Raw genomic sequence first — 12272 nt, 5'->3', positions numbered from 1 at the left:
ACCACTTTTTTAAAAACAGCTTTATTGAGGTATAATTTGCATATCAAGTAATTTACCCACTTAAAGTATATGTTTCAGTGTTTTTAGTATAGAATTGTGCTATCATTACATAATTCAATTTTAGAACATTTTTATCACTCCAAAAAGAAGCCCCTCACCCATTAGCAGTCACTCCCCATTACCTTCTCCACCAGCCCTGCAACCCCTCATCTACTTTCTGTATTTATAGATTTGCCTGTGTCATATAAATGGAATCATATAGGGAAGTGTGTTTTAAATTCACTTTATCCCTGACTCTAAGTGATATTAGTGATTTCCTTGGAAAGTCTACTTAGTTACTTCAAGCAACAGGTGAAACTTGACAGTTTCTACTGTGAAGATATGCAAAAATCATAACTTCTAGAAGGTGTTTCGGGAAGTACTAAGTTTGTAAAGGTTGTGCCCTTGTTGATTGTATCTTAGTTTTTACTTTATTATTTTTTTAATGTCTATTTATTATTTTTGAGACAGAGAGACAGATCATGAGCTGGGGAGGGGCAGAGAGAGAGACACACACACAGAATCTGAAGCAGGCTCTAGGCTCCGAGCTGTCAGCACAGAACCCGACGTGGGGCTCAAACTCTCGAACCACGGGATCATGACCTGAGCCGAAGTCGGATGCTTTAACTGACCGTCACCCAGGTGGCCCAATTCAATCTTAATTTTTAAAGGACTAGTACACATTGAGGCGTGGCTCAGTCGGTTGGGTGTCCAACCTCTGCTCAGGTCATGATCTCACGGCTCGTGAGTTTGAGCCCCATGTCGGGCACTGTGCTGACAGTTTGGAGCCTGCTTCAGATTCTGTGTCTCCCTCTCTCTGTCCTTCTCCCTCTCGTGCTCTGTTTCTCTCTCAATAATAAATAAACATTTAAAAATTTTTTTAAAAAGATAACTAGTGCACATTGAGAAATTTCTCAGTTATGGATCTTATCTTTCTATTTCTACGGCAGTGTGCATTATATGTACTTTTCTGTTTATAAACTGAATATGCTTTTACTTCAGAGAGCATTTCTAACCCATGTTTCAGATCTTTTGCCATACAGCTTTTCTTGAGCTATTACTAATCATAATAGCTGCTAACATTTATATGGCACTTTCTGGGCCAGGTACTGTTCTGAGCACTATACATGGTCACACATTTCTCACACTCTGTGGGGTAGGTGCTGTTAAAATGCCCATTTTACAGATGAGGAAATTAAGGCATATCAAAGGTAACTAGTTTGCCCATGGTCATACATTTAGTTGCTGGTAGAGTCAGGATTCACATCCAGGGATCTGGCTCAGACTTGGAGCTCTCAACCATGCTGCTGTATTTTTTGCTATGATATTGAAAGCTAAAAATTGAAGGTTTTCCCATCAATTCTCATACTTTTAATCAGGAGTTACAGTTTTATAAAAGTTAAAAATCCGCAAAACTTCAAGTAATTTCCAATTTTTTTTCTCTTCCTTTGAAGATAGTAGCTGTTTCCTCCAGAGGAGATCCGGTGAAAAAACAGAATGATGAATTATAATGTTTTTATATCTTTTTGTGTATTTTTATAGCATTTTGTATCTGTCATATTTGCACAATAAAACTCCTGAATTCATGAAAGAAAATAAGTGTACAAGATCATCAAGAATTTAATGTGTATCTTTCTAGCATTTGGTATTTCTATAGTCTCCCACCTTACCCACAGGGGTCAGGTTCCACGACCCCCTGAAACTGTGGATAAGACTGAACCCTGAATATACTATGATTTTCCTATATTTAAGTACCTATGATAAAATTTATAAATTAGACACAGTAGGAGATTAACCACAGTAACTAATAATAAAATGGAACAGTTATAACAGTATATTGTAACGGGTTATGTGAATGTAGTTTCTCTCTTAAAACCTCCTGTACTAGTCCCCCTTCTTGTTCTTGTGACAATGGGAGATGATAAAATGTCTATGTGACAAGATGAACGGAGGGGAATGACATAGACATTGTGACCTAGTGTTAGGCGACTGTTGACCTGATGATAAGTCAGAGGGAGGACCATCTGCTTCTGGACGACAGCTGACCGTGGGAAGCAAACCCGCAGCTAGGGGAGAGCACGGTATTGACCTTGGAAAGTAAAGGGACGAGCTGCTGCTTCCCCAGCACTTGTGGTGAAGCTCAAACCATGGCAGTTACTTTGGGTGAAAGAGAAAACCTATTAAGTTCACGGTCCGTTATCCACAGTGAGAACAATCCTTTGTTTTGGGAGAATGAGATTGGCATTCTCCTACTTCAGTTTCATTATAGGTTTCTTAGAGTTGATGAATGAGAGCTGTATTTTATACTATACAGAGTACGTCATTATGAACGGCACAGATGCTTTGTTACTGCCGTTCGCCTTTTGTAATCTCCTAACCCGTTTTACTTTGAATGTGCAGATACGGATGTTTATCCAGGACTAGCTGTGTTTTTTCAAAATGCACTTATATTTTTTAGGTAAGTTGCCTAATTTCTTGACCACACCTAAAACATTGACAGAAATGTCACGTCATTTTAAGAGCAACATACAGAATGGAACACATATAATCCCTTGAATCAATTCAAAAAGTGTATAGAACTTTTAAAAGGTGACAATTCCACTGTTGTCTAAGGGCCTACATAAAACCATTTAATTGGGGTCCTGCTATGAGCAGAGAGCTCAGATGGATGATTTATATATGTTGCTTTTGTAATTCCCACTTAAGTGTCTTAAATACTTAATACTTACGGACCAGGTGGTGTTCCTGTTTTATGGATGAGGAAATAAGGCTCAGAGCTTACTGGACACCCAGCTAGTAATTGCAGAGCCGAGATTTGAACCCAGACTACTGCTTCCACAGCCTGTTAAAAAAAAATGTATCAAGAATCGTTATTAAAAAAAGAAAAACAGGGGCACCTAGGTGGCTCAGTCAAGCATCTTACTCCTGATTTTGGCTCAGGTCATGATCTCATGGTTCCTGAGATCGAGCCCTGTGTCAGGCTCCGCACTGGAGTTCTCTCTCTCCCTCTCTCTGCCCCTCCCCACTCGTGCTTGCGTGCTCGCTCACTCTCTCAAAAGAAATAAACTTAGAAAAACAGCAAGAAATCAGAATTAATACATATCATGCATGTCATATACAAAACCTGGTCAGGAGATTGGATTTCTTTTAATTAAGTTTTTAAAATAACTAAAAGTAAGTATAAAAATAAAATAATATTAAAAGTATTTTTTAGGGGCACTCTTCTAAAAACAAACCCTAAAATGAAGCTCAGATCCTGTGCATTTCAGAACAAATGTCTCTTAAGGTAAGATAGGTATTTTAGGCATCATTTATAAATTTATCCCCCCGCCCCCCCACCACCTGCCAAAATCATGAAGATCTGAGCCTTGAAGAACTTTGTTTCTGTCACTGTTTTTAAGGAATCTGATTATGCTGTGCTGTGATGTAGTTTTCTTTGTGTTTATTCTGTTGGAGTTCATTGAGTTTCTTGGATCTGTGGGTTTCATGTTCATCAAATTTGCATTCAGCCATGGATTCTTCAGAGATTTTTTTCTGCCCACCCATTCTCCTTGGATTCCAGGCACGTGTATGTTGGGCTGCTCAAGTCGTCCCACACTCACTAATGCTTAGGGGTTTTTGGTTTTGTTTTTGTTTTCTTTCTGTGTTTCATTTGGGTTACTTTCTGTTGTTACATCTTGAAGTTCACTCATCTCTTCTGCAGTGTCTACTCCTCCCATCCATCCAGTGGATCTTTCGTCTCAGACATGTGTTTGTAGTCTCCATTAGGTTGATTTTCTGGATTTCTTCTTCACATGCTCATGCTCTCCTTCACCTCCTTTAACATACGAAGTATGTTTATATCTATTTCTTTTTTTTAAATTTGTTTAATGTTTATTTTTCAGAGAGAGAGAGGCAGAGACAGAGGGAGACACAGAATGGGAAGCAGGCTCCAGGCTCTGAGCTGTCAGCACAGAGCCCGATGTGGGGCTCGAACTCACGAACCGTGAGATCATGACCTGAGCCGAAGTCGGACGCTCAACCCACTGAGCTGAGCCCCCCAGGCGCCCCTGTTTATATCTTATTTCAGTGGTCATCTCCTTGTGTCAGTTCTGAGTCTGTTCCTATTGATTATTTCTACTTCATTTTGGGTCTCTTTCCTCCTGTTTGCTTCTTCGCATACAGCTGGTGGGGGGCTGGATATTTTGGCATCCCTTTAAATATTTTTGAGCTTTGTCCTGGGTGCAGCTAGGTCACGTGGAAACAGTTTGACCCTTTGGAGTCTTGCTTTTGTAAGCTTTGGTGGGCAGAACGAGAGCAGCCCCAGTCTAGGATTGATTTGTCCCCTCACTAAGGCGATACATTTCATGCTCCGTGTATCGTGAGGCTGTCCACTCTGCTTAGGAGATTGGAACGTCTTCCCAGCCCTGTGACAGCTCTGGGGGTTGTTCTTTCCCTTCTCTTGGGTCGTTTGCTCACGTTCGTCTACTGATCAGTACTCAGCAGAAGACTCCAGGGGGGCCTCCTGTGCCTCTCCCCAGCTCCCTGTCTCTTCAGCTGTCTGTGCTCTGCCTCACAAACCCCAGCTCTTTGACCTCTTTGGCCTCCCTGAACTCTCAGCCCCATTTCCTCCGTTTAGGGAGATCGCCGTCCTCTGCTCTCTTACCGCGCTGTGGCCTGGACCTTCGTGATTTTGAAAGATGTTTTGACAGTTTCTGCTCTCTTGTGCTGTGTTTCTTGGCACGTGACCAGCAACCTTCTGGGGATACAATTAAGTTTTCATGGAGACATCTCAAGGCAGTGTTTAGAGATCAAATTTAAATTCAGATTCAGCCCTTTGTGGCACATGAAAGGGCAGTTTCGGGCGAACAGAAACCTTGCCCGTGCAAAGGCCTGTGCTCATGCGGGCTGTGGCTACTGCATCAACTATGCGTTCTGCTCAGAGCCTGGCAAGGTAATCAGCCAGCCGTGTGCTTCCTCTGTGCTGGGTCTGTCTGTCTGTCTTTCTTTCTTTCTTTCTTTCTCTCTTTCTTTCTTTCTTTCTTTCATTTACATCCAAATTAGTTAGCATCTAGTGCAACAGTGATTTCAGGAGTAGATTCCTTAGTGCCCCTCCCCCATTTAGCCCATCCCCCCTCCCACACCCCCTCTGGTAACCCTCAGTTTGTTCTTCATATTTATGAGTCTCTTCTGTTTTGTCCGCCTCCCTGTTTTTATATTCTTTTTGTTTCCCTTCCCTTAGGTTCATCTGTTTTGTCTCTTAAAGTCATCATATGAGTGAAGTCCTATGATTTTTGTCTTTCTCTGACTGACTAGTTTCACTTAGCATAATACCCTCCATTTCCATCCACGGAGTTGCAAATGGCAAGATTTCATTCTTTTTGATTGCTGAGTATACTCCGTTGTATATATATATATACCACATTTTCTTTATCCATTCATCCCTCGATGGACATGTGGGCTCTTTCCATACTTCGGCTATTGTTGATAGTGCTGCTATAAACATGGGGGTGCATATGTCCCTTTGAAACAGCACACGTGTATCCCGTGGATAAATGCCTAGTAGTGCAATTGCTGGGTCGTAGGGTAGTTCTATTTTTAGTTTTTTGAGGATCCTCCATACTGTTTCCCAGAGTGGCTGCACCAGCTTGCATTCCCACAAGCAGTGCAAAAGAATTCCTCTTTCTCCGCATCCTCGCCAACATGTGTTGTTGCCCGAGTTGTTCATGTTAGCCATTCTGACAGGTGTGAGTGGTATCTTATCGTGGTTTTGATTTGTATTTCCCTGATGATGAGTGACGTTGAGCGTTTTTTCATGTGTTGCTTGGCCATCTGGATGTCTTCCTTGGAGAAGTGTCTATTTGTGTCTTTTGCCCATTTCTTCACTGGATTATTTGTTTTTTGGGTGTTGAGTTTGATAAGTTCTTTATAGATTTTGGATACTAACGCTTTATCTGATGTGTCATTTGCAAATATCTTCTCCTGTTCTGTCGGTTGCGTTTTAGTTTTGCTGATAGTTTCCTTCGTTGTGCAGAAGCTTTTTATTTTGATGGGATCCCAGTAGTTCATGTTTGCTTTTGTTTCCCTTGCCTCCGGAGACGTGTTGAGTAAGAAGTTTCTGCGGCCAAGATCAAAGAGGTTTTTGCCTGCTTTCTCCTCGAGGATTTTTTTTGATGGCTTCCTGTCTTACATTTAGGTTTTTCATCCATTTTGAGTTTATTTTTATGTCTGGTATAAGAAAGTGGCCCAGGTTCATTCTTCTGCATATCGCTGTCCAGTTTTCCCATGTGCTGGGTCTTTCTAAAGGCCGAAGTATAGCTCTTATGTGGCTGGCCACCCTTCCTCTGCCTCCTTTTGCCGTTGGCCCTCCACCCACTGGCCACTGACTTTTGAGGTTTCTTAAGGCTCCATTCCACGCCTCTTGTCTTTCTAGGTGAGCTGCTTCATGCTCAGGACTCCAGTTATTGCATATATTCCGATGAGTCACAGATGGCTGTCTCCATGCCTGAACCGTGTGTTCAGATTCCTACTCCTCCCCTCTTGGGTGGCTGACACTTCAAATCCAATACATCCAGCGTGCCCACAACTCACCTTATAGTCCCAGAGTGTCCCCACTGTCTGTTCCTCTCCCTTTTTCCCCTGTGCTTCGCTCAGGCCATTCCCACTCTTCGTTTAAATCTCAGCTCACTCTCCACTTTTTCAGGAAGACCTTGACCGCTCTAAAACGGTCAGCTCCTTATAATTCACTCTCTTGGTATCAGGTTCCTCGCCTTTACAGCATTTTTTTTTTCTGTTGGAATTTGATTATCTCCCTCAGGCTTCAGCTCTGTTACTGCTTTGCCTTGCTTTGACTCATACGTTCCTGGCACTTAGCCAAGAGCCTGCTGCCTAGCCAGTCCTCAGGGTACAGTAATTATATGGTAAATGAACGAAGAATTACAGCATGGCCTGTTTCAGGATCCTTCAGTTACTGTAGCTCAGGTGTGGTAGAATCCTAGCAATATAAAGGGGCCCTAATGCCTGCTACTGTAAAAAATGCCTCTTTGCCTTACAAGTTTCCTATCCAATAACTTTCCAGGCTTTAATAAAGTGTAATCAAGCTTCACCATCAAGGTCAACAAACTGCTGTACAAAACAAACACATTCAAACCCAGCACCATTGCAGTCTCTATTTTTATTTTTATTTTTTTTAAGTTGATTTATTTTGAGAGAGAGCGAGCATGCACATGCAAGTGGGAGAGAGGCAGAGAGAGGGAGAGAGAGAGAGAGAGAGGGAGAGAGAATCCCAAATAGGCTCCACGCCAAGCCTGGAACTCAAGGTGGGGCTTGATCCCACGACCCTGGGGTCATGACCTGAGCTGAAATCAGCAGTCAGACGCTTGAACTACTGAGCGACGCAGGCACCCCTGCAGTCTTTATTTTTAGAAATTGATAACAGAGGAACGAGCGAGGTACCTGTCAAAGCATATTTAGAAAATGAATCCACTGTTGCTCATTCCCTGTGTTTTTTCCTCATGATTTATTTTAATATCTTTCTAGCACTCTGATCTACAAATTTGGAAGAACTGAAGAGCTGTGGACCTGAGAGCCCTTCTTAGATCAGATTTCCTTTGGTTCTGTTCTATTTGTAGATAAGTTTTTCTCTCTCAACATAATTTACACATTGCCAAATGGGATAGACTGTATATTACATATTACATGTTTTGTTTCTCTACACTTTTATGCTCTGAATTTTGAAATAGTTTTATGAAATTTCTGTCTTTTTTTTTTAATCACTGAATAGATTGTTAATATGTACATAATATGAAACTATATAGCTGGGATGGTATCAGTTTTTTTTTTTTTTTAAATCCCTGAAGACTTAGACCTTGACCTAGTCACTGAGCCAGCATTGTATCGTCATGTCATCTTAGAGTTAACTGTTTTGTTTCAGTATCTTGAATTTCTGAAGACGTGCAGAAAACACAGCTCCATGTATCTGAAATAAGCACTGAACCGTTCAAAAGGGTATTTCAGCAAGCTGTAATAAGTTATTTTGGCTTAAAAATGAGATTTTTTTTTAAAGGAAAAATGTTTGTTCTTCTGTATTAAAGAAGTGGACTTTTATATGAAGATTTTTTAAATGCCTGAAGGACTAGTTTGAAATCCTCTTTCAAAAAACAATGCCTGTAACATGACTTTATCTGAGAAAGGATAATACATGATCAGACGAGCTCAGTGTTGTACGGCCGATGGGAAAAGGCCGTAAGGGAGCCCAGCGACATGCTTCTTGTAAAAACAGCTCCAGTGATCTAATGGGGTTCTCTCTTGGCAGGCTGTTATTATCCGACATTACAAAATTCAGCATCAAGCGTGACCCAACTGCAGTTTAAAAGCATGAACCATATCACAAAAACCGGAATCATTCGTCTCAAGATAAAGCACTTCTTCCCAAAGAGAATGATTACGGCCTAGTGAAAAATTAGGCCTTTCCTCCACTTAGTTACCGACTGCAAGGGTCTCTTTGCGCTAGCTCTCAACTCTTCCTGCAAAATGTATCTTTAACCTCAAAGTCCACGTTCCAGTCGAAGCCTCCTTTTGCGGAGTTCGAAACGCTGCTTTTGCACCGCGGGTATTCCTCTGAGGGATGTCAAAGGGATAGCTGGGTCTTAATTGCTTTTTTGCTTTTCTTTGTTAATACAGGCTTTGTGTGGCACTTTTCTTCCTCCAGAGGGATTTTATAGCACCTTTTGTTGTAAGACAGAATAATAGTAACGGTATTAATATCAGCTCCTAACGTAAGCCTTATTTTGTTTAACCTCCCTCCTCTCTGAGAGGGCTGGCCTGTGCACAGAGTATGAAGCGGTTGTGGAATGCTGTGCCTTTGTCTAGATACCTTCTTGTTTAGTTATTTCCTCCCGTGTTGCTGTCTTTTCCTCCAAATGTCAGTAAACTTTGTCTTGCTTCCGACAAATTGCAAGACTATTTGTTTCCACCCTCTTGTAACTTGTAGCAATAAATACTACTTCTCACCCATTCCAATCTTGTTAAATCAGTTGGAGAAAACGAACCATAAAAATTGGCTTGTTCCTTTTCCAGTTATTCAAGTGGATCCAGTCAAAGAAGCCGTTTCTCTTTAGAACATAAAGAGAAATACGTGATACTCATTGTTTGTAACATGCTAGCGTGAAGGCTAACGAACAACGTGCTGGAAAATCACTGGAAAACAGTGGCAGTTTTCTTTATTTTTTTAATGTTGATTTATTTTTGAGAGAGAGAGTGCGAGCAGGGGAGGAGCAGAGAGAGAGGGAGACCCAGAATCCGAAGCAGGCTCCAGGCTCTGAGCTGTCAGCACAGAGCCCGACGCGGGGCTCGAACCCACACGCCGAGAGATCATGACCTGAGCCGAAGCTGGACGCTCAACTGACTGAGCCACCTAGGCGCTCCTGTTTTCTTTATTCTTGATTCTGCCATGAAGTTGTTTTGTAGTTGTGAGCAAATCATTTAATTTTCCTCTATTTGTTTACTCACTTTAAAAAAAAGGGTGGGATGATAATGTTAGTATCCACTCTTACAGATATTGTGAGTTAGAAAAGGTAGAGTCCTTCAAAGTCATTTAAAAATACATGCGACTCTCTTAATACAAAGCTCTCCCTGGGGCTACCCGGGTGGCTCAGTGGGTTAAGTGTCTGACTCTTGATTTCAGCTCAGGTCATGATCTCATAGTTCGGTGAGATCCAGCCTGTGTTGGGCTGAGTGTGGGGTCTGCTTAGGATTCTCCCTTTACCCTTCCCACGCCCGTGCTCTCTCTCTTTTCTCTCTCTTTCTCCCAAACATAAAAAATTAAAAAACCTATCAAACAGGTTCAATGGCTGTTGAATCTGAATCTTTTTGGTGTTTGTGTATAGACCAGTGTTACCAGAACATTCTATCTTATTACACTCTTTCTAAGATCCTTATGTTCCTTTTGTTGTTGCCACTGATGAAAAAATAGAGGCTAAATTCTTCCATTATGTACATTTCGACATGTATCAACATAATGAAGTAGCAGGTTTCAAGACTGAAAGATTGATGTTATCAAGCCATGTAACATTGGCTGCTTGAGCAAGAACCCCACCCAGGGGTTTGACATGGATGCATTGAACTCAGGTTCTCAACATTTTTCCATGATGGAGGGGTTTTCCATCAGAACGCCAACTCAGGAGCATGTTTTTTCATCGTTCCATTTTAGATTCAATTCATGAAATACTGTCTTCTGCCAGCCTTACGAAGTTATCCCAATTTTTCCTGTTCTCTCTTGTCATCACACTCTCATTTGGATTCCGTTTAAAGCTTATTAAAGTTTGGGGCTACTTTCAGACCATCTCAAGTAACACCCTGTTAAATCCTAAGGGAGAAACATGCTAATTTTATTCTGCTCTAAACAGGTTATCACATTTTGTTGTTAGCAGCTGTGCAGTTTGGCACACTCTCTTCACTGTTGAAGTAGAAAGTACTTGAAGTAGAGATTATTTGAGTTACTTAAAAGAAAAGTTTTAGTAATCTGTACGCCCAACACGGGGCTCAAACTCACAACCCCGAGATGAAGAGTCTCTACCAAGTGAGCCAGCCAGGCGCTCCCTTGAGCTACTTTGGTGATTGTTTTTCTCTTTTCTTTGGTTGAAAACAAAGGAAAGGCCTGAAGTGATTGATAGGCTCAGCGCTTTTTTGCAGAATCACCAAAGAAAATCAGGGTCTGCAATTTTATTTTATTTATTTATTTTAATGTTTATTTTATTTTTTGAGTGAGAGGGAGAGAGAGAGAGAGAGAGAGAACGCGCGAGAGCAGAGGAGGGGCAGAGAGGGAGACACAGAATCCGAAGCTGTCCAGCCTCGGAGGGTCCAGCCTCCGAGCTGTCAGCAGAGCCTGATGTGGGGCTCGAACCCTCGAACCATGAGATCGTGACCTGAGCCGAAGTCAGACGATTAACCAACTGAGCCACCCAGGTGCCCCAGGGTCTGCAGTTTTAAACCTGGAGTAGATCTTCACCTAGGGGGAGTTGTGACGATTTTGGCTTTCGCGTCCCATTGCCATTTTCCTAAAAACAGTCTTTGTGATAGTTCAGTTTTATTAAAAAGGAACTCCTTTATATTTTCTTTGATACCTGAAGACTGCCTTTACTTATTGTCCCTGCCCCTGAATTTCATGATGAACAGGCCCCAAATATTTTCTCCCACCCTTCTTTTCCCTCCCCACCCCCACCTTAAACTTACAAGTTTTTCAAATACAATTCTCATTATTCAAGGTAGGTGGGTCCTGTGAAGTCTCCCCAACACTGAATCAGCGAATCATTGCCCACCCCCCCCCCCCGCCCGCCCCAGAAAATCCAGGGTTAGGTTAGCCCCTGCCACATTTTGTTCAATAACATAATTTTGCTTGATGTGGGTCTCTGTTGAAAAACATTTAATATCATTGATTCATTAACCTTGAACTCAAAACTGCACTATCATGCCCGAAGGAAGCTTCTCTCACCCTGGTGTTCTCTCCGTGAGGCCCATCCCAGCCTGCTCGCGCTCAGGAACACAAGACCATGCTTGTGCACCGCGTTTGGGGCCATTTTACAGGGGGGGATCACCAGCCAAACCCTGGGGCGGGAGACACATGACACTAAATAGACCTGACGCACAGCCGGAGAGCTGAAACAGCAAGAGAGGCAGAGTTCTCGGTGCATCTCGGCCCAGATGGTGCAGGTCAGACGACTCTTGCTGGCCGCTCCAAGCGTCTGTGCAAATGGCCTGCAAGTGCTCTCAGTGGGCGAGACAGACAAATCCGTGTTGTAGCAAGTAGTCCGACTCACAAGTAGATGGACATCGACTGTGGCCGAAGGGCTCCTGTTGCCCTCATTTTCCTTTAACACGGTTTATTTTCCATCATCCCTCTCGTGGCCCATTTCTGCCCCCACTCCGTGCTCTGCCGCTGGCTTCCCGTGTTAGGGCCCTGTTTCTTTTTCTTTTTTTAAAAATTTATTTGTAATGTTACTTACTTTTGAGAGAGAGCATGAACAGGGCAGCGGCAGAGAGAGAAGGAGACACAGAATCTGAAGCAGGTTCCAGGCTCCAAGCTGACAGCACAGAGCCCAACTCCGGGCTTGAGCTTGTGAACCGTGAGATCATGACCTGAGCCAAAGTCGGACGCTCAACTGACTGAGCCACCCAGGCGCCCCAGGGCCCTGTTTCTTAAGGTCAATTTTCTGCTCCACATGGATAGCAGAAGTGCACTGAGAATGCTGTTTCGG

The 12272-nt window shown here is 42.5% G+C and overlaps 1 protein-coding gene across 6 annotated transcripts in view; it reads left to right on the top strand.

The window, feature by feature from the left end:
- The window catches only part of TMEM50B (transmembrane protein 50B), a 34557-nt gene extending 25524 nt beyond the window's left edge, over positions 1 to 9033 (top strand). For 3 of the 6 annotated variants that reach the window (XM_047099137.1, XM_047099139.1, XM_047099138.1), the window contains exon 6: positions 8333 to 9033. In XM_047099137.1, the coding sequence (XP_046955093.1) occupies positions 8333 to 8472 (140 nt within the window). In that variant the 3' untranslated portion in view covers positions 8473 to 9033. Of the gene's footprint in view, positions 1 to 1493; positions 1875 to 2439; positions 2498 to 7557 lie in introns of those variants that run through there. The other 3 variants (XM_047099140.1, XM_047099141.1, XM_047099142.1) reach the window with 3 other exon arrangements.
- Positions 9034 to 12272: the final 3239 nt, after the last annotated feature.

This window comes from Lynx rufus, unplaced genomic scaffold (genome assembly GCF_022079265.1).
Source record: "Lynx rufus isolate CCGP_SWC_20201006 ecotype Redwood Valley unplaced genomic scaffold, mLynRuf1.p SCAF_5, whole genome shotgun sequence".
Classification (NCBI taxonomy): domain Eukaryota; kingdom Metazoa; phylum Chordata; class Mammalia; order Carnivora; family Felidae; genus Lynx; species Lynx rufus.
This window is presented reverse-complemented; position numbering and strand designations above follow the sequence as displayed.